At 34.8% G+C, this 22632-nt stretch overlaps 1 protein-coding gene across 20 annotated transcripts in view; it reads left to right on the forward strand.

Annotated features, from left to right (window-relative positions):
* The window catches only part of LOC121869320 (intersectin-1-like), a 126777-nt gene that overhangs the window by 99623 nt on the left and 4522 nt on the right, over positions 1-22632 (forward strand). For 17 of the 20 annotated variants that reach the window (XM_042370588.1, XM_042370587.1, XM_042370600.1 and 14 more), the window contains 10 exons: positions 1952-2112; positions 2368-2474; positions 3182-3254; positions 4679-4749; positions 5304-5439; positions 7021-7104; positions 7784-7939; positions 8239-8382; positions 11335-11533; positions 19377-19457. In XM_042370588.1, the coding sequence (XP_042226522.1) occupies positions 1952-2112; positions 2368-2474; positions 3182-3254; positions 4679-4749; positions 5304-5439; positions 7021-7104; positions 7784-7939; positions 8239-8382; positions 11335-11533; positions 19377-19457 (1212 nt within the window). Of the gene's footprint in view, positions 1-1951; positions 2113-2367; positions 2475-3181; positions 3255-4678; positions 4750-5303; positions 5440-7020; positions 7105-7783; positions 7940-8238; positions 8383-11334; positions 11534-15893; positions 19458-20442; positions 20518-22632 lie in introns of all 20 variants that reach the window. The other 3 variants (XR_006089532.1, XM_042370591.1, XM_042370590.1) reach the window with 3 other exon arrangements.

Consider the following 22632-nt stretch of genomic DNA (forward strand, 5'->3'; position numbering starts at 1 on the left):
TGCAAAATAGTGGGAACATTACAGCATATAAAAAATTAGGACAAACCCTTGTACTGTACAATATACAGTATTTTTAGTAAGCATATTGTTACAAGCTTGATTTCCGACACGAATCGAGGATTGGAATTCTCCTTTGTACACCAGCCCTTGCGGACTCGGCAATGAATGAATACGCTATTAGGTTCTCTTATAGATGATGGAAAACCCCTTCAATAAACTAGCATCCTAAATAAGGGGCTCAGATCATTCATTAATTGCTGAATGCTAAGAATCAGGAGACCAGTACTTACCAGGCTCTCCTACATTATAGCAGGAAGAGGGTTGCATGCATGAAAACTGTACATTAGACACATGTGCATGCACACAAACTCATGCATGCATGCATACACACACATACAGACACACACACACACGCACATGCATGTTTTTCAGTTTGTGGTCATTATAGTAGCATCGTCTGTTATTTTCATTACTGCTGGAAACCAAAAACAGATTGTCCATGCAGTGGGTCAAGAGTCTCTCTTATATCCATCATTAATTCAAGTGCAGCAATTTATTATTAATAACATAAATGGGTGAAAACCACGGCTTCTAAGAATTATATGACATATTTTACATTACAGTACAGTACAGTACTGCTAACTATCAAACAGATGATATATTTACTAACAGTTCAGGCAAGAGTATACCTCTCCATACCAAAGAAATTGGCATCAGAGGAAGGACAGTTTACAACTTCACTGACCAGAAAAATTAACTTTTCAAATCTCATGCTACCAGTATCTAAGCCAAGAAAAAGCCAGAAAACATTGCATAGGTTGATGATGTAAGATTTTGAAGTGGGTACTTATGTGTGGTTCGCTGCATTACTGTTTTGTGAAAAGCCCAAATTTGACAACAAAATTTAAGTAATTTCATAAAATATTGTATATTAAGAAGGCTTATGTGTTTTTCAGGCTGGTTGATATGCTTTAAGCAACACCATGACATTTGTATGATTGCATTTGAGAAGGAATGCATCTGTTTGAGAAGTAACTAACACTTACATCAGAGGTTCCAAAAGCTGGTAGAACATCATACCCTCTCTTCTGAAAAAGTGTGAAATATTAATGGAACTGTTCTTTATTAGTGATTCTTAATAATACAGTCACAAGCTGGTGGTAAGAGGACTGAGCATCGGGGATTAACCAGAACAACGACAGGATCACCATGTTAACTCGTAAAAATGCACCAGTTTCAGCTTCTTGATTTTGACTGAGCTACCAAAGGTTGTGCATTAAAAAAAACATAAAACTTCTTCCTAAATGTTTTGAAGTAAATAAGATAGATTTAATGTAAAAGGAAACTTCTGAGGAAGTAAAGAGACATTTAAGGTATAGTGATGTGTTTGTGTAGTGTTTTGTGTATTTTCTCCAGGTTTTTTGTTTGTAGTTGACCAGTATATTGTGTCAATTATCTGCAAAGATTTAATGTCAACGGGAGGTCTGCCATTGACTGCTATGGACCATCAAGTCTGCTGTATATGTTAAAGCAAAACTTACAAGAAATTAACATTTGCAGCAGTTTATGTAATTAATTCTGCTTAGTTAAGAGATTGGATAATATTTTTATTTTATAACTCCATTTTCAAGGTATTAACAAATTTCTCTTCATACCATTTCCCTACATGTGGACCTGAAGCATGAGTTGAGTGATATTTTAATAGGTAGAATTAAGCTTCTGCGTTTTGCTTAGAATAATTTTATTGCTGCATATAAAGTATTAATGGTGTATCAGGTGTAGCTTTCTCAGCCAAAGATTTTATTTCACAATTTTGCACTTTTTCTCTGAATTAAGCCTTGCCCATTGTGCAAAGTTAAAGTAGCAATGTACCGTAAGTATTTTTTAAAGAGATTGATTTATATATGAACAAAGGTAATAAGATAGACTAATTTTTATGGGTGTATTCCAGATGACAGAAGCCAACAAAGTGAAAGCTTTAACTACAGCAGAAGTAGAACAAGTTGCCACTTCTCACCATCATCTCCGATGGAACAGAAGCGTCAAAATGTAATTCAGGAAATAATCGATACAGAGGCTACATATCTCAAGGAACTATTATTAGTTGAACAGGTAAGAAGAGCTTTTGGTTGCCTTGTTTTGATATTAATTAATATATATTTAACCTTTTATTAAACATACCTTACCGGATCATTCTCACTTCCCTCAGTCACTAAAATATTCATAACCTGAGTGTCTCTGCCCCCCCCCCCTTTCTTTTTAACTTTGGAGAATGACATAAAAACTTCATAATGTTTGTTATTTAGAATGTGAATTATAACTGATATTTTTTATTGATTATTAAAAAAAGGTTCATACCTATTGCAGGCTTTTATTAAACCCATGCGTGGCTCTAGCATCATCAACGAGAAGGAAGTTGACCTGTTGTTTGTGAACTGGAATGAATTGATTCTGGTTAACTCATATTTTAATAAGTAAGTATCATTTGGAATAGTACTGTCTATGTGAGAGTAATGCTTCTGCAACACCTCAGTGCTTTTTATGGCTTTTGGGTCATTTGATGAGTAACTTTTGTGATAAGCTCACTAAAATACCCATAGACGGCCTGCCTGATCCAGGGATTATCAGCAACTTGGGATAAGGACAACTCTTTTGAGTTATCTTAAACAACCTGAAGGCTTATATAGAATACATTTCATATGTTATATATTTTTTTAGAACCTGCTCCATGATCAGGTTAGTTACCTGTGGAACAGGTTTCATGATTCAATGGCTCCCAGCCTTTATTGGTAGTTCTAACGCCAAATATTCCGTACAGTACGTATTTAATGGCTATGGTTGATCCAAGAGATATAGCTGGATGTCTCATTAGCCCCAACAACCAAGTTTAGAGTTCCTTATATTCTAAACCTGGAGGAACTGGTGGCCTTCTAAACAAGTTGATACTCATTGGTTCAATTATAAAATGGGTTTTCAGGATAAAGCCTTCATTTTGTCAGAAATTGGCATAATTAACACACTAATTATTCTCTCGACTAAATGTCTCATAATAAACAAACCTTCCATTTATATGAGGCGTTTACCATATTCAAGTGAAGTGTATAATGAATTTTGTCTTGTTTTTAAATCATTCAAGATTTCTTAGTATATATTTTGATTGCATAAATATTCTCTTTTCCAGAGCTTTAAAAGTACGGTGTATGAACAGCAGTAATGGTGTTATTACCATGATTGCAGATGTTTTGTGTCAACAGGTAGGATCTGTTTAATTTGAACTGTCAATCAAATTTCATGTTGGGATTCAGCTTAATGCTATACCAATTTACTTATTCATAAATTGTACGTATATGGTAATTGTAATAAGGAGGACCTCTGGCTTTTTAATGTAAGTTTTTGAAGAAGAAGAATATTAATTTTGTGAAATATAGATTAAGCTTTGTGGCCCAACATGACTTAGCCTGATGGCACATTTTTAAGCTGTGCTCTGCCAGTTCTTAGCTGGAAATGTATAAACCTCTTTATACAGTTGTCCACACAGCAACTTGCAGCTGTATAGTGAGCCATCCTTCTGCCAGCAGATTTTAAAACAGTAGTGTATTGCTTTACTCAATTAATTATTGCATAGGAAAGTCTGGAATAGAGGAAATTACCAGATAACAAAGTTTTGTCAGAGCAGTGCAGTTCATTTCCCCACCTTTCCCTGTACAGTACAGTACAGTCCAGTACAGTACAACATTATACACTTGAACTGTAAGAGGCAAACAATAAGAAATTGTGAAAGGTTTATAACACTTGGAGCTTATTGTTGCCTCCTATCACCTCTTTTAGCTGTGTACAGAACTGCTCATTCCAGATGTATGACTATGATGATGGGTTGAGCCTGAAGTCCCTTTTTATTAATGAGTTGGGATCAAGTAACTTGGCATTCCTCCCTCCCTTTGGGGTGCTGAGGTGAGCTGGATCTGAAATAATGGTCTTTATGATGCCATCTTTTAGCTGATGTAAAAAAAAAGAAGATCAAAGTGTACTTGTCTATTCTCTGCAACAACAAAATTGTCTTCTCCATATTTACAGTACTGGTACATGTCCACTCTCAACAAAAACTTCTCGAACACTTGGGCATGGTGGTTATGAGAATGAGTAGAATGAGGCTTGTCATCTTGGAGTGGTTTCAGATTCTTCTTTCATTTTTCAGATTGCATAGTGCTTATTGTGCCCGAGAAGTTTTTGGTGAAAGTGTACATCCATACCAAATTTTGAGAATAAATTATAAGGGTGAAGGGTGGTCTAAATTTTCAGATTATTATTAATATTTTTTATCCCACATACATAATAAAGATCCTTGAGCCAAGGGACTTTCCAAACATCCTGGCCAAACAGAATTGCTTAATTTCAACTCGTTCATGATATGGGATTGCAGTATCAACTCCTTATATTTACCGTAGGATCATTTAAATATTATAAATAAACCACTTTTAATTTTTTTATTAATGCATTTTGCTCCTCTTCATGTTTGAGTAAAAGTTCCATGTAAAGCAATAACAGTGAGTTTCATTAAGATTTACTTTAATTTGGGGGGTTTTATCAATAACTTAACCCGGAAAACTATAATGCTCGTAACCATAGACAGCATGATGCAAGTTAATACAGTGAGCTAAATAAATATATAATGTTACAGATAAGCCAGTTAACACCATACTTGAGGTTCTGCAGTATTCAGATTCGAGGTGCAACTTTGTTAGGAGAAAAGTAAGTACTGTGCATTTTGTTGTTTTTCACAGATTTTGATAAAATTTAGCTACAGTAAAAAAGAAAAAACAAATAAGAAAGCAACATGCTCATAATCATAGTCCCAGGAGAACTTTGTGTGCCTTTCATTTAAAAACAATATTTAAACATGAAATTATGGCCAACATATCTCAGAGAATAACATTGACATCCCATTGACATCCCATAACAAAATCTGCCAAGCATTTCTCTGTGCTCAACAATCAATCGTTTTTGGCAAGAGGGAGACAAACTACTCTTGACCTGAGTTCCTATAAGCTAATAACAAAACCATCTCATCATTAGTTATAGACATCTCAAGGTGAAAGTAAGTGGAGTGTGTTACTGTAGATTCTTACCACCCTGCACCATAGCTGGAATGAAAAAGAAAAAATATTTATAGGATTGCTTTTCACTTATGTATGTTGTCCTTTACCTATGGTCTTGTTATACAATAATATTATGATGTTTTAGGACAGATAACCCCCATATGAGTTTGTCATGTCAGCAAGAGTGTTCTGTGCTTCTTTTTTTAGATGTGGTTCTGGGGGACAATGGGCAGACCTGGTGAAGCAGTGTCAGGAGCACCCTGCTGTCCAAGGTCTCACTCTTACTTCTTTTCTACTAAAGCCAATGCAGAGAATAACAAGATATCCACTATTAATCAAACAGGTATAAGGGAATTAAGGGTATTATGCCTCCTTAACAATATATTCACTCGTATCATAAAATTATTATTAAGGACATACATTACAGGTATTATGAATATCTGAAAGATAACTTATTTATTAATATGTAGGATGTAGATGTACAATACCTATACTGTACAGTAAAGTCTCCCTTAATTGGACATCCTTTGGACTTTCTCTTTCTTACAGAATAGAATTTTTTTTCATGTTGATACAGTATACTGACATAATTAATGATAGGAAACAGCTTTCACCAGCTGTAAGGTAATCACATAGGACACAGATGTGGATAATTTATTCGCAAGTCTCTCAGAATTTTTCCTTTAACTGTACATGTGGTATAGTACACAGGGGAAGACTGCTTGTATGGGTTGTCGGTACCTGTATCAGATAATTATATCTGCTCCTATATGGCAAAAGAGGTCTGCATCCTCCAGCTCAATTCCTAGTAAGTCAGAAATTAAGAAAGCGAGCATTGATATCACTTCAGTACTGTAATAATATATTTTTATTAATTCACAGACTTGTGGGTTGTATCTATCTTTTCCTCTAATCTTCTGAGTGCTTGGACTACAGGCATTCCCCAATTAACAAAGGGGTTCTATTTCTGAAAACCTTTTCAAAATCTTTTTTTTTTAATTGAAGCACATTTTCCAGTAGACTCCCATTATAAATGCTGAGATACATTCTTACAAATAGCAAACACAACTTCCCCAAAACCTCTTACAATACTGAAAAAACATGTTTTTTATTAACGATCTTTTGTGTACACAATGATTATAAGCCAATAATAATCATAATAAGTTAAATTTTTGCAGTGCAATACAGTACAGTATAATTATATACCTCTACTTATGAGAACCTGGACAAAATTGGAAACAATGAACAGTATAAAATGCTAAGCCAACTTGTATAATAATATTATTAATTTACTGATTTATTGACTCCCATTATATAATTGGAGACGTGTTCTTTTCAAAAAAATTCCACACTTAACTCTTTTGCTTGTACTGTATTGGTTTAATGTTGTTTTCACAATACCCTCAATGAACTGAGTTTAAGTATGTCAGTCACCAGTCAGCCAGGCAGCTTCTCAGGTATCAGCTGATGCTACACTTACGGGTTGCCAGCATTATTTACACCTCTGAGCATTTCTTCACTTCGAAATTCCACACCATTTCTTACAATTCTACACCTTTATTGTACATAATTAGCATATCTAAGTTAAGAATACAAAATAGTTTTCTATTATTTAATTTTCCACTTATTTCATGAATGCAAATGAGGAGAAATTGGACAAATCAGGTAACTGGCTCAGTGACTGTGTGCTGGTGGAGACAAGTCTACTTTGCTTCAGTTTGTTTGAGGAAGAATTTATTTAGTGATTGTAGGAGAATGATGACACATTGAAAGCTTATTTGTATACTTTATAACATTGTGAGTTATAGAGAGTAATGAAATAAGTAAGCAGAATGGGAATAAAAACTGCACCTTACATCAGGTTTCCACTATGCAAGTAGGAAATATGTTCTAGCTACAGCTAATTTTCATATTCACTTTGCAGTTATTGAAATACACTCCTGAAGGACACCCTGACTACTATAACACACAGGAGGCATTAACTGCCTCTGAAACTCTCTGTGCTCAAGTAAGTATCTTTAAAGCTGTTTAATGCTAATACACTGTATATACTTTTTAATATTTTGTAATAAGAATTTCACCATGAATTTTAATTTTCAGCTTCATTGTTTTTAATCAGTGCCTAAGTTATTAATTATACCTTATCATGATAATTAAATTTGTAGCTACAGATGATCATATTACCTGTAATATACAAACTACAATACAGTATATTATTGTTTGTGTATTTGAGTGTTTGGTACAGTAGCCAAGCCATATACAGTACAACCAAGGTTATCCGGAGTCTGGATAACCAGCAGATTCAACTAATTGGCACCAAAATGAAATGATGATAAAAATAAAAATTCTTCCAAAATGAGCTAGAATCTTAAGTTTGAATACTGCGTGCAATGGGGATGAGCTGCCATATTTATTGCGATGATAAACAATAAAATTGAATTTGTGAGGGCAGCCTGAAGCACTAGCATTGTAGGATTTATTGGGGGATCCTAAGAGTGAGGTTAAACTAACTTCATCTAGCACCTCTCAATCCCTGTAGGTCTGGATAACCAGGGTTCTACTGTACTATGATTGCATACTGTAAGTGCCTCCCATACTTTTTAGTATGGTCTATATTCTAATATTTTTTGAAAATGAAATTAGAAAATAAATCCCTTCACTTCTTTATTTACTACTGTATTTTTTAGGTCAATGAGGCAGTGAGTCAAAGGGATAACACTGATAAGTTGGAGTGGATGCAGCGACATGTAGTGTGTGAAGGCTTAAACGAACGCTTAGTGTTTAACTCTCTCACCAATACTCTTGGCCCTAGGAAGCTTCTCCATACTGGTGTGCTACATAAGGTATTTAGAAAGGGGAATGTGCCGATCTATCTCATTAACTTGTGTATGGGGTCCCCTCTCTGGTAAATAAAATTATCTGGCATTAGCTAAATGCTGCAAAATGTTAAAAATGGCATACTGTACAGTACAGTATTATGATGCATATAATAACAGGTAGATACCGGTAGATCCAAATTTTTAGCACTTATCCTCAGCTGATGAAAAAAGGGCTCATAATACCACAAATCAGATGGCATGGAATTATATGAAACGAGGCTAAATTTTGTCTATAGGTTATTCTTGTTCATTTCTTTTTACAGGCGAAGAGTAAACGTGAGCTAGTGGCATTTCTTCTTAGTGACTTCCTCTTACTGACAACACCAAACAAATCGGTATCTTCATGTACCACTCTAGCAGCGTTGGAACGAGCCCTCATATCAAACTCCTGCACAATGTACCGAAAGGTGGGATACAGTTGCTTACACCATTCAAACTTATAGAAATGTGTGTTATGTAAATATTCATGTGTTTGAGGTTTGCTGTTATGCTTTCAAGAATTTTTTAATCAAATAAGACTCTTCTTCTAAGTAATGAAACTTGGTATTGTATCTTAATTTGGTATGCCTGTGGAAACCCATGTTCAATGTGTTTTCTGCAGGAGTCACCAAGGGCCCCTTGGCAAAACATACCAATGTCCAGAAAGTATGCAGTGCTTGATACCGGGATGCCATTACCCATGTAGATAATATTTTGTAGCAACTGATGATGCAGTGCAGTCTGCTCATATAGTTGAATCCAGATTCAGTAGAGTATTTGCTTCAGTAACAAGTGAGTAATCCATGTTAGGGAGTCTTTGATTTCTAAGCTCATTCATTTCCTAACCCAGCTTAACCTCATGGAGAATCTTTGCCCAACTCTCATTTGTCTGCTACACTCTGAACTCTTAGACGTTGTGCAGACGATTGGTGGTGATGGTTGGTGGTGTTTGTGGTGCCAAATGGTAGATGATTGGTGATGCTGAAGGTTGGTTGTGTATGGCAGGTAGTTGATGATGCAAATGGTTGGTGATACAAATGGTTGGTGAAGCAGAGCAGATTGTTAATGGTGCAAATAGGTGGTACGGTAGTGTAAGTGGCTGGTGGTGGGAGACCACTGATAACCCAACCCTTACTGGAGGGGAGTGTTAGGTGACCTGACACACAAACCTCACTCAATGTGAACATTTACTGCATCAGACCTTATTTCACATCACCATGAGCACCTGCACACTTAACCCATTTGGTGATATTTAGCACTGTCACTCCTGATTTATCATGTGTACACATAAATTTAACCCCCCTTTTTTCCATAAAGGGTTATTTCACTGATTAGAAATATGCAAAGTTTTAGAAATGTTTCACACTGAACCTCAAAGATTTGTAGATAATCATTGTATCTAAGGTTATGGAGGGGGTTTCTTTAAGCCAAGTGTCATCATAATATCCCATAAGGTAGACCTCATGAGTATATGGTCAAGATTGTTTATTAGTGGTACAACTAAAATGCACAACAAGAGTAGACATCTTAGGTTATTGTAACATGAATGGCCTTATGTTATGTATGTCCAAAGATCCATCCTGCATTGACTCAAATCTTTTTGCACTGAGATTTAATCCTGTCATCAAGCATTCCTCAGAGTACTGGCAGGCTCTACCCAAGGGTGGTTAGTCATGGTCTCTCTTGCAGAAAAGCACTTGTTCATCTTCTTTCCCATAAATGTTGAATTATCCCTAAAATCCTATTTTATAATTAAGTCCATACATTGCTAGCTCTTGTATTAGGCCCAGGGAATCTATGCTGTTGGTGGCAAGGGATTAATTTTATGATTATCCATCCCTACCCATTACAACTATCACCCTAAAAATTTAGGATTGGCAGTGACAGTTGCCACTAAAGCAGATTCTAAAGAGTTGTGCCTTTACTTGTGTCTGCACAATTATAGACAAGTCTTCATTAAGTAACCAGCCAAATACCCACTACTTGAAGGGAGGATATCAAAGCTTCTGTACTTAGCTGTGGACTCAATTATAAAATAAGATTTTAAGATCAATCCTACATTTATCACATGATGCCCTACTATTAGGTGGCTCTAATAACTGAAGCTATGTTGGAAAAATTAAGAAACAATATTACAAGTGTTCCAAGAACTAGTTAAACATATACCTCACCAAGGGCAGTAACTCATACAAAAGTAAAGGATGACACAAAAGAATAATAACCTTAGAAGTCCTCTTTGTCACAATTCTTCAGAACTGCTCTGGATGCTGGGAAAATCACTGTTCTTCCAATGTCCAGTGTCTTTTATCAAGGGTGTTATTTTGCTCTCTCACAACAGTTAATTGAGAAACTGCTCCCAACTGTTTCTTGAGCCAATACATTGCCTGTCTGGCAAGATAGATGAAAATTTTTAATAATAATTTGGGAGATGCCGAGAAGGTTCTATATCCTAACCAAATCCAAAATTCCAGATGTAAAGAAAAGGTCTTAAATCTAAGCTAAAACCCTTTATAAGGAAAAAAGCAACTGTCAGAAAATATCTCTAAGATTCTCAGGATAATCTAACTATAGAAATCATAACTTGGTAGGCAGAGAAATCGTTTAGAAATCATATACCGTACTGTAGAAAAATTAAAAAGACGAGAATAAGGGCAGGAACACTGTACAGTATTTCTTCCCACTCTTTTATTCAATATTGACTAGGAAATCAGAATAGGCTTTAGACAAAGTTGAAACTATAAAAAGTAAATCCTACATTCAAAATTGGTAAATCCCTGGAACTGCTTCAGCCTCCTGACTACTTAAAGCATAGTGCAATTTGTGGAGAATACATCCATGCCTCCAAAAACTTACCTTTAGGATGATAATTGTCATGAGGAGGATTTAACAATTGTATGATTAGTTTCCAGCCACCAGTGTCATGGGTTTCCAGGGCCTGACCCCACAACTTGGTGAGAGCAGCATGAGAGCCATCAAACAGAAGAGTATCAATTTGGAAGAATGAATTTCTTACCTCATTCCCTCATTTTTAGATCATTATAAGTTCTGCATCTATGTAGTAATTAAAGCTCAGTAATTATGATAAATGCAATTTTCACATAATGAGTTGCCTTTCCATCTTTTCTTATTATTTTAAATATTTTAATAATGACAAAAATTGTTTAACCCCTTCTCTATTGAATACGTAACTAAGCTGATGTATGTATGTGTGTTTGTATATATGACAACATTAGCATGTTCAAAGCAACTGACTGCCCAAGTGGCTAATGAGCCAATCAGTGGCAAAGAGGACAAAAGTAAAAAAAATTAAAAGACTCACACTTTAAATTATGAATAAAATTACTGCCATTCAATTTTTATATTTTGTTAAACTTTTTCAGCCTATGTTCTTAACAGAGTTAAGAGTAGAAGCTGACAAGGATTCAGAAACATACTACACTCTAATAAGTCCTGGTTGTGGTGATGTCACAGTGTCAGCACCAACTACACACGAACGTAATAATTGGCTAAAAAAGATCGCCATAGCACAAAAGCACATTAATGATACTGAAAGATCTATTCTTCATCGACAGAAATCCAGTAAGTATAAACTTCTCTTTATTTTTTGTTTGCAGCGCTTCTTGTAGCTAGCTCATTTATCATAGCAAAAGTACTTTTGTCATAATAAAATTAATTCAAGACAATATACAGGTATAGGAAAGTGGGTCAGCAAGATTGTATTCGTAACCTGAATTACAGAGTACTGTAATACAGTGGTCCCTTGGTTAACGAACGGTTCGATTAACGAAATTTCGGTTGACGAATTGCCTCCCATAAGGATCTTCAAAACAAAACTTCGATTTACGAAATCCTTACGAAAAACACGTTTTGTTGTGAGTCATTTTAAAATTTGGTTAACATATTGATAATATATGCAGTACAGGGAACTAGTTTTTTGTGCGCCCATCATCCGCTTGACTCAGCCACCAGGTGTCAGTTTGGCTTTGTTGACAGTGGAGTGAACATCGATTTTGTTGGTGTCTTGAATAGTTTTGCATTTTTACATTAAAATTATTGGTCATTCTGAAACTTAGTGAACATATTGATAATATATAGTGCAGTGCAGTGTTGATTTAAATAAAATAATCTTGAATTACACCAAGTGAACTTCAAATTTTATTGATGAAATTACTGCAACAAGCATGGGTCCCCTGAAAGGTGATTTCTCCTCTATCCCCACTTCCTTCTCTTCTCCCTTCTCCTCCACCCCCACTTCTAATTCCCATGATCATCATCAACCAGGAACCTTCTACATACACACCTCAAAGTAAGTGTACTTTACTGTATTTTTTTTTTTTTTACTTTGTATATATTTTTCTGTGAGCTGGAACCAATTACCCAATATCCCATTGAAACAATGGATTCGGTCAACAAAATTTTTGGTTAACGAACGACTCTGTGGAACGAATTGTGTTCGTTAACCGAGGGACCACTGTATTGAATATCAGAGCCAGGCCAGTTTTACATTGAGCTTGCAAATAGCAACTTACAAACAGACAATTTATGTTTGGTACAGTACTGTTTATCAACAGTAAATTAGTAACCCTCAGAAAAAACATTGTTATTACACAAGCAGTCCTCTCAGTGCATTACATGCATTGGCCTTTAGTGTGATTCTATTTATATAAAAGTAAGTGCCCTAATTATCATGTTTTTTTGTAAGGTCACTAAAGCCTCTCAAATGATGTGCAGGAGATACACTACCACAGAGGTCCAGGGCAGACAGAGCAAGTGCCAAGGAGGCATGGTGTGCTCCATGGCAAGCACACTACCCATATGAATAATGTTCAGAATGGTTATTGTACCTACCAAAGAGCATAATATGTTTCGTAGGCACTGGCAACCACTGCCATACAGCACTTTGTGGTGGTGTCTCTCTCTCATTTGCCACTTCTTCATCTTCTCTGCCATAAAATTGGATTTTGCATATTTCGCATTTCTGATATTTTAACTGGCATGTCTTCTAAAAGAATAATTGAAATAATTAATTATTCAACCTACTTTCTACTATTCTGATGTGTCAGGTTGAAGATACTATAGGAAAATCAGAATGGAAAATTCCACATACAGTACTGTAAATACAGTACAGTATGACACCAAAAATCATTTACTGTATTTACTTTTTGAGACCTTTTAGACACAGCTTCTTAAGACTTTTTAGGTCCAAGCTATTACTGTACTTTATCTTGTCTAACATATACAGTAATTAATTTTGCTTTTAAATTTTCAAGTGTGCTTGTATATTAAATAACTCCTCTTAAAACTGTTAATTTCTGTCTTGCATACTGTACTGCATACTACAGTGCCTCCTAAAGTGCAAAATGAGATTTTTTTAGTTTGAGGTAATTTGAGCATATGTTTATATACTGTACAGTACAGTATTGTACTGTACATACAAAACAAGCTGATTTCATAGTGTTTGCCTTTGATGAATGGTCACTGGTTCAATTTCTGGATCAACAAAAAGAAAGGATTCCTTTCTTGTACACTCACCTTTGCACCCTTGAACTTAAAAGTAATCTCTGAACACTTTGGACAGTTATTATTTATTACTTACATATCAAGAACATAAACACAACCTCTTAACATTCTCAACTTGTCTTTTTAAGGATACAGTATTACTTTGGTCATCCAATGCTTGATATTTATATACCGTACTGTATAAACTATTGATTTTTATATGAAAGGTATGCAATACAGATACTACTTCAACATAAGAAGAAAACACTGAAATTCTTGTGTAGATCCCTGAAGTCATCAGATTTTCAAAATCTTGATACTGTATAGGTATAAACTTCTCAAAAGTAAGATATGTATAAAATTATGAAAGTAAAATATAGTTATGAATTAGTTCAGTATGAAAATTTTTATTATGATATGAAATGGTGACTTAGACTGTTGTTCCTAGGTTCAGAATACAGTACTGGTATACAGTATATATGGCAAGGGTCATTTCCATAATATTCTACAAATTATTTACTATCACTGACCCAGGTTATTGGTTACTCTGTACTCATTTAGCTCATAAAATTTAAATACCTTTCAATACTATTCTAATTATGAATCACAGTATATGTACAAGAATAAAATTTAATTTATGCAGTGAAAACAGTAGTACGTTATTTGACCGGACTAATTATTGCATTGGATGATCTGGAACAGAGAGAATTCAACAGAGTCTAGGTTAATGCCAGTTCAGCACTGTACTCTTCAATAAGAAAGTTAGGGTGGTTCTCACTCTCTCCAGTTTATACATATATTTGGTTAGCTCTCATAGGGGACGTTTGGCTTTCTAGTTTTGCAACTTTTGTACCCAAAAATTATACTGAAATTTTTTTTTTTTGGTTCAGAACCTGAAGCAAGGTGGGTTGGATGCCTCCTGCTTCCCTCAGATGGGCATTTATTCAGGAGGAATTAGACATGTGGTTGATCATTTCAGACTGGGTTTATCAGAGTTAGTTCATGCATGGATTTATTGAGGATAGGGCAATCACTACAGTAATCAGTTGTGAATTGAACAGTCATAATTTTAGCAAGACATACAGCCATTAACAGTAACTTCTGTGTCTTGTCACCTCATATGAGACTCATGGCACAGGGTAGGGAGGGGTGATTGGTCTCTCTTCAGGATTAATAGTCTCTCCTTTGCTTAAATTATGGGGCCTTGTATCAGAATTCAAGAACCTCCTTTTAAGTCATTTTAAGAGAGCTGCCTGGCTAAGGGCTCTGCAAGAAAGAGGCATTTCAGGATTTCTCTTTCATTTTAATCAATACAAAGACAAGAATGGATGTTAAGATACTGTACTGTATTTAAATATTAATCTTTGCAGTACTGCATCTGCTACTGCAACTATTTCTGTGTGTCATGGATGTATATTTTTACAGCTACACCATTGAGTGTAAAGTTCACTGTGCTGTAACTATTCTGATACTTTTTTACCTTTGTCAGAATAGAATTATTGAAAATTCTTTCTGTTCTTGTGACATTCCAAATATACAAGGTGTCTGGTAATTTGACATAACTGTATGATAAAAGTTTAAATTCCTTTAATGCATATACTGTACAGTAAGTCCTCGCTTAACATCATGGTTATGTTCCTGAAAATGCGACGTTATAAGAAACAAGAGTTAAACGAATCAAGTTTCCCCATAAGAAATAGATAAATACGGGAGTTACGTTCCCGAGCTTTCCTTTGCCCCATGAAATACATTACATATTCAGAAATTCAATGGCATTTTTATAGAAAATAGTATAAATATATATATAAAACTAAATCATTTTGTATTGGTACTCACCGATGGGCGGAGATGGTGGAGAGAGTGTGTGGTGGGTAGTGAAGCGGAGGAGGCGGTAGAGGAGGAGGGAAGGAGCGGAGGAGCAGGAGGAGAGTAGTGAGTCACTCTGACTCAGCGGCTGCCTCTTCCTCCCGAGAGAGCGTAGCGCGGCAAGACAAGAGAGGGTGATGCGCCATAAAAAGTAGTCCGTGACAACGTTAAATTGAGCCGTCGGGATGTTATCAAAATTATTGGTATCTAAAGAGTAGCGACGTTGTACCGAAACAATGTTAATTGGGGCGACGTTATACGAGGACTTACTGTACTTTAAAGGAATTGATCTCCATTTCAAATAGACTTCCCACTTCTATTGCAGTGATTTTTTATATACAGTACAGTAATGATGTTAAGTTTTGAAATCATAATACAGTAGTAGTCTTTTCTAACAAACTTTATTTTTACTGTGTTTAGATCTACTGTACACAGTTTCTCTATACAATTTAAATTTTGATACCAATTCCACCACTGTATAATTGGTATTGCTGTATAATTTTCTTTATATTTCATTTTCAAGATGCACTGTAAAAAATGGCCTCCTGTATTGATGTTGTGTAAATCCCTTTAGTTTTGCCTAATGCTGGACTGATAGCAAATGGTGAGCGTGTATTTTATATTTAAAGCAAAGTGGAGAATTTTAGGATGAGCATTACAGTGTGAATTTTTATTGTCCTCTAACTACCCTTGCAGGAGGAAATTAATTAGAATCATGATACTTCTGCATCATGTCCTCATCACATTATTATTTCTGCATGTCTTTTTCAGAACAATTGTTATGTCTTGATTTGTTCTGCATGATTTATACTAATGATTTAATATTGTGTGCAGGTGAACTATAGAGGATTGGTAATTTTTCCCATCTTTAGTTTAGGAAAAGAGATGGTTTTAGAATAAGTAATTGCATTAGCTTTGTTATGAAGAATGTAGTTGTTAAATTTCTTAAATATTATTAATATCAAAGTACTGTACTTGTTCCTAGTGCTCAATCTCTTCCATAACTGAAAACCTGGTATAATCAGTATTGAAACTAACTCCATTACTGTATGACTTCTAGTTGACACAATGTAATAGAAGAAGAGGAAGGTGCACAACACAATAACCATGAAAGCAATAGAATAGAATAATTTTTATGTCACAAGCTCTGTCATGTCTTATTCCTAATATTGCTGTAAAGTGCAAATTTCTTAGCTACTCTTCGTGTTTGAATAGTCTGAAACAGTCATTTACAAAAGTATTTGTCACACTGTTTATGACTCTCATGAAACAGAAATGTTGGTGCCTATAAGGTTCTTCAAGGTTGCTGCTTCTAGGGAAAGTAACCCTGCTCATATCTCCCTCATCTAGCTAAGATGAATTTGCTTTGAATCAAGTTATATGAGTTATGGAATTGAATTAGGTACACAGTTAAAAGTTTTTAACTCAGTCAAACCCCCTCCATACTTATGGCCATCCACACCAGTCAGTAGCTTCACATAACTCTTGCTGCAAATTGTTGTTAGCTCCTGTGTGGACAACTTCTGCATGTCAACAACACTGATGTATTTTTGAGTCTCAGATCAACCTGAAGATAAGACTCCTGTGTATTGTCCATTTTAACTCATTGAACCTTGTGTTGACATGTTTCTGCTGAATTGCCACAAAAGTTGACCACCCCTTGGGCAAGAATCCTCATGCACTATGTAATTAAGTTGAATATTTTACCAACAATTGTAATCAGAATAAAAATCTACTTCGAAGTATCTTGGTGATAATGAAGTGAAAAGTAATCATTATTGAGTGAATAATCTAGAGCTTGAGAGGCTGTGTCATACCTGAAGTGTAAGTTGAGCTGCATTTTGCCAGACACAGAAAACAAAAAATTAACCAGCATTATTACTCCTTCACTAGTGCTCCATCAGGCTTACTTATCTAGTAGTTGACATTTCGTCTTTGACTTGAGTTATTAAAGATTTATAGTATTTTCCAAATCTGATATTCTTTTTATGTTGTACAGTATACATATTTTCATGAACAGATACATCGTCGACAAACAAAAAATGTTTTCTGTAAAAGGCATTCAGATATGGAAGTGCAGTACAGTATTCTCATTCTAAATAGAAAAAAAATTATTTATAAAAACAGCCGAGTTGTGTGTGTGTATAGACATTTTATTACAGTAGTGGCCAAATGTTGTTAATACTGTAGATAGATATTCAAGCTTTTAAGAGATACAGTCAGTCCTCGACTTACGACGGGGTTAGGGACCGACGACCAGGTCGTAAGTCGAAAATGAGAAAATAATACATAGAAAATCTAAAACGGGTGTCTCTTATTCTTCTCAGTACCACAAAACTCTCACTTTTAAGCATGACAGCCATTTTAAATGGAATTACAAACGAAAAATTTGTCAGTACACAGCGCAATCACTAACGTCGGGACTCGAAAATACGTAATTTGAAAAATATTTTATACGACTGCGGCAGTCGTATGACCGGGTGGTCGTAAATCGAGTAGGTCGTAAGTCGAGGAGTACCTGTACTGTATTTCTGTTTTAGCAGTTAATCATATGTATACAGGTACAGTACTTATATAAAACATAACTCAAAGCCATGTTGTAAGTAAGATAGGTCCACATAGTAACATGAATATCTTCAATTGGATCCCAAACAACAACAACAAAAATGACCCAAGAAAAATACCAGCTACCAGCTGGAGAGATATAATTTTGATATTTAATTATATTCACTGTGGAGTCCTTCATTTGGCAGTGAACTGATATAGATAGATATCTTGATCTTGGGGCTTTGATGGAAGCAGTTATACCCAAGTAAGTGAAGTCGACTTGAGCGAAGCCCTTTGTGAAGCATTGATCATCTAACTTGAAAGATTTACTGTATAGTGTATGAAGAGCTACAGCTTGGTTAATTCGAGGTTATGGATACCTATAGCTCATATTTTCTAGGAAGTTTCAGGATTACACCAAATAAATGTATGGTATTGTACAGAAAAATTTTGGGTTGCATTTCTTCTCTTTCCTTGCACAGTGTGAGGTTTACATCTGCCTAGTCCTTGGATAATTAATAGTATCACTACCTCCCACTTTCTAATTGGCTGCTGTTAACAGGAAACACCTAAAGGATGGCATCAAGATAAATATGGAGGATTGACCCTGAAATCCTATTTTCTTACAAAACCCATCATAGCTACGTGGTTCACATACCTTCAGTCCCTTGGATTTGTGGGTTATTAGCTGCAAACTGAACCTAAAATGGTGGATTGACTAAACTGAAAGTGGCTGCTGTAGCTGGCACGATATGTTTACTGGCTAGATAGACATGGCTGACATATAGACCTCCTACCTCTAGAAGGCAACCTTTGCTTCTAATCCACCCTTTTAATGGAGAAAGTTACAGTGTAGAGGAATGTATAATCATAAGATCAGCCTCAGCTACCAATTAATGTGTAATCTATTGTCCTTGCCACCCAAAATGGCTTGCAAATTAATAGGAGCCTCTTAGCTATGGAATTAGCTAGAAAATAGGGATTCAGGATCAATCTTCCATTTCTTCATGTTCTGCATCAGCTATCCGACATCCTGAGTGTGAATATCATCCATATGTCAGTTTTTACCCTCTCTCCTCTTGCGGGTCACTCCACTTAGTCATTTCCAGACTAATCTAATTGTGCTGTACTTGCCAAGGAAGCAGCCACTCCTTGATAGTTGGAGATGATTTAGATTTAGACATTTGTGAGGTTAGTTGTCATTTATATTTATTATGAACGTTTAAGTATATCTTCTTTTTTTCTAGATATTCCTGCACCATGTTTTTTATCATAATATAGTTCCATGTTATCTATTAGTTTGGTGATGTGTCTATATTGATGAAGGTGTCATATATGAAAAATTCTATTTATATGTTTAATTCATAGACGAGTTTTGACTATAACAAACAAATATTTTATTGCTACAGCAGCTGATTTACTGGGTTAATTTCTTTCTTGTGTTTTAATGTATATTAAATCTTTTACATTCACTTCAAATGTTATAATTTCATATTTATTTGATTTAAAGAAGAGAAAGATATGAGCATAATGGGCCGAGTATTAGTGACCGTCATGGCAGGAGTCTCCTTGAATGAGAGACAAAGTGAGGGTAAGAACCATTTCTACTGCTCAGACTCTGCAACCCAGCATGATAATGAGTCCATAACACTGCAGTGCATGTTAGCAGACTAACAAAGAATAGCATGCTCTTCACAGACTAGTTTAGAAAATTTTTAACACTGTGTTTATACCTTAACTTGTGTATCACAAATGCAGAAGCTACATATTATATTTTTTTTGCATAATGTATTTACTGGATGATCAACATGTAAGTACATGTGCAACTGAGAATGTAATTAATGTAATTTCATCCCTGATCAGAAGAAACATGGTTTACATGGCATTCATCATAAAGTGTAGACTTATTGCAGTGTTAATATTTTTCGAAATTCTTTGTGTATTTCCTCCTTTATTAACAGTTCTACCAATATATTTATGAATACTGTATAGTTTTATTGCTTATTGGCCATTGATGAGTGACTTATAATATTACAGCAATAAAACAATCCATGCCAGGTTGTGCCATGATCACAGGGCTTGATGTGTTTCAGTGGAAGTTACATTGTCCAGTTCATAATTTCTAGATGTAAAACTACTTCTTGCCTTGCAAACCATGATTGAGAAATTGCTTCTAACTCTTAGCACAGTATTTTCTTCAAAAGAAACTGATGCTTTAGTTCACACAACTAAAACACCAAAATAGTATCACTTCTTGTCCCAAACCACAACTATGAATATGTAACATGTGCTTCAACCTACTTGGTTCCAGCCAAAAGGCTAACTATCCACATCTCTCCTCTTGCCACATGTAACAATGTTTCCCTACTTAAACGAAGCAATCAATTCATTTTCTGGATGAGGCTCGCTGATAGGTTGCTTCTCATAATCTCTTAATTTGGTATTTTTTGTCCTTTGACACTACACATGTTTAATATTACTGCCAGGTATGCATGTTTTAAATTGCTTGCAGATGGTACCAGTTCTTTTAGCTCAGTTTTCTTTACTTTTTAACTAACCTGCATGCTATTCCATAGCTCGAGACAGACGGCCTCAGGGAATTCTCCGCACACACATACTCACCGGAACTAAGCTTGATTCCTGGGGCAAAGGTAGCATAGAATTTAATGTAGAGAAACAAGTATTCTTGTTACTATAATTATAAGTGTGGAGAAAAGCTCATGTGCTCTGAAATCATTATTAAAGTTTTCTAAAGTTATCTATTTTGATGCTTTAGATATTTTTTTTGTCAAATTTCCTCCATCATACATGTACTAAGAACAAGGGGTGTATTTTTTTATTTTACAATATACTTATGGTCAAATAGTATTAGAATGTTATTTACTTATTTATTTATTTATATATTTATTTTTTGCATACTGTAAGATTTGGTTTACCTAAATAACTTCTCACACGAAATCTGTATGGATTCCAGTACAGATTAGTTTAGATTAAATTATGTATTATACTGTGTGCAATGTGTTTTTTTTATTTCCAATGCAATATACAACTTATTTTTACTAAAAAATGAGGGTCTCGCATGTAAGAATCCCCAGCATATAAGAATCATAAGTTCTCATCTCAAAGTGATTCTTATAACCAGGGTCCACTGTACAGTATACCCAAATGGGTTAACAAATTGACTCTGGCTTTTTCTCGAGTGATGGTAGGGAGACCCTGATTCCCCAGTAAGCAAACCTTGCTAGCTATATGCCTCACTAAGAAGTTTGTTTCAAAATTAATCATTTACTCAGTATGGTTTTAGTATTTTTTCACACACAATACTTATAAATACTTCTAAAATTGGATGAATTGGCAAAATTTATCAGTAAATTTGTTAGAGGTGATTTATATAAAATAAATTAAATACAGTACAGTACTATATATGAATATTCTTTTACTTAGAACTCAAGGAAAGGCACAGAACTTGAGCAGACATATCATACATTTCCTGCACCAAGATTGTGTTACTACAGTAAATCACGTACAAGGTTTAAGCTATAAATTAGCCTCTTACATTATTACCGTAACAGTGCACCACTGAATTTCTGGTTTAATTAGCCAAGACCATAGTTTGATATTCAAGATATAGTAATGCATATTTTGGAAGCAATAACTATGATAATCACAGTTTCTAAATTTTCACTGCCTATGTAAATCTGGTTAGAGTTGTTGAACATTTAGAGAATACTTAAAATTATCCTCAAGCACTTGTTCATTGTTGATTTCCATTCATGATGCTGGTGTTGGCCCAGTTGCACACTCAGGTGTGAATGGGTACCAAACTGTACAGTGGGGGAAGTGAAGGTGGTGAGGTTTATTGCTGGCCAAACTGCCTCTTGTACACTGAAAAAGACATATGCATCACAAAGTAGTCCACAGTCAATTACTTGTTAGTCAAGAGGTTTTTAAAGAGAACCTTAAATTTCTAAAAGCTTCATATATTTCATATCTATGATTCTGCTCAAGTTCTGTGTTTTTATGTACAACAGGGACACAAGTTCCTAAGATTGCTTGTTTTGTTTTTTCTTTGTACTGTTTTATTCATTATGGTTGCCTTTCTTATTCCCCCAAACAAGCTTCCTGGGAATGTATAAGGAAAAATAATTAATTGGAATATATAGTAAACACCATCTTTCAGAAATACTAGAGTAACAGTGGTAGCCATGGTGCACATTTAAGGCTCTTACATGTCTCCCGCCATCACTGAACCAGTTTTGTTTTCCCAAATTCACAATAAATTCTGGTATTGGGTCATTGAGTCACTCATCTGTTCTTTGAAGTACAGGTTGACAGCCCTTTATCCGAAATTCCAAAAACCGAAAGGTTTTTTTTGTGGGCAATTTTTTTTTTTTTTTTAAACAGGGATTAGCCCACCCGGGCATAGATCACTGACCCACATCGGGGCCTGGGGGGCGAAATTGTAATAATAATAATTATAATAACTATTCATAGTAAATAAAAATTTTAATAAAAAATACACCAAAATAAAATAATAATGATAACAATAATAATAATAATACAGTAATAACATATAATAATAAAATCAACAATAATAATAATAATAATAATAACAATAATACTGCCATATAAAATAATAATAATAATAATAATAATAATAATAATAATAATAATAATAATAATAAAGAAATACAAGAATGAAAAAAAAGATCAAAAGTGAGAAACACGACCTAGACCTATGAATTGTTATTATTATTATAATTTTT

This window comes from Homarus americanus, unplaced genomic scaffold (genome assembly GCF_018991925.1).
Source record: "Homarus americanus isolate GMGI-L3 unplaced genomic scaffold, GMGI_Hamer_2.0 scaffold36734, whole genome shotgun sequence".
In the NCBI taxonomy this organism is placed as follows: Eukaryota; Metazoa; Arthropoda; class Malacostraca; order Decapoda; family Nephropidae; genus Homarus; species Homarus americanus.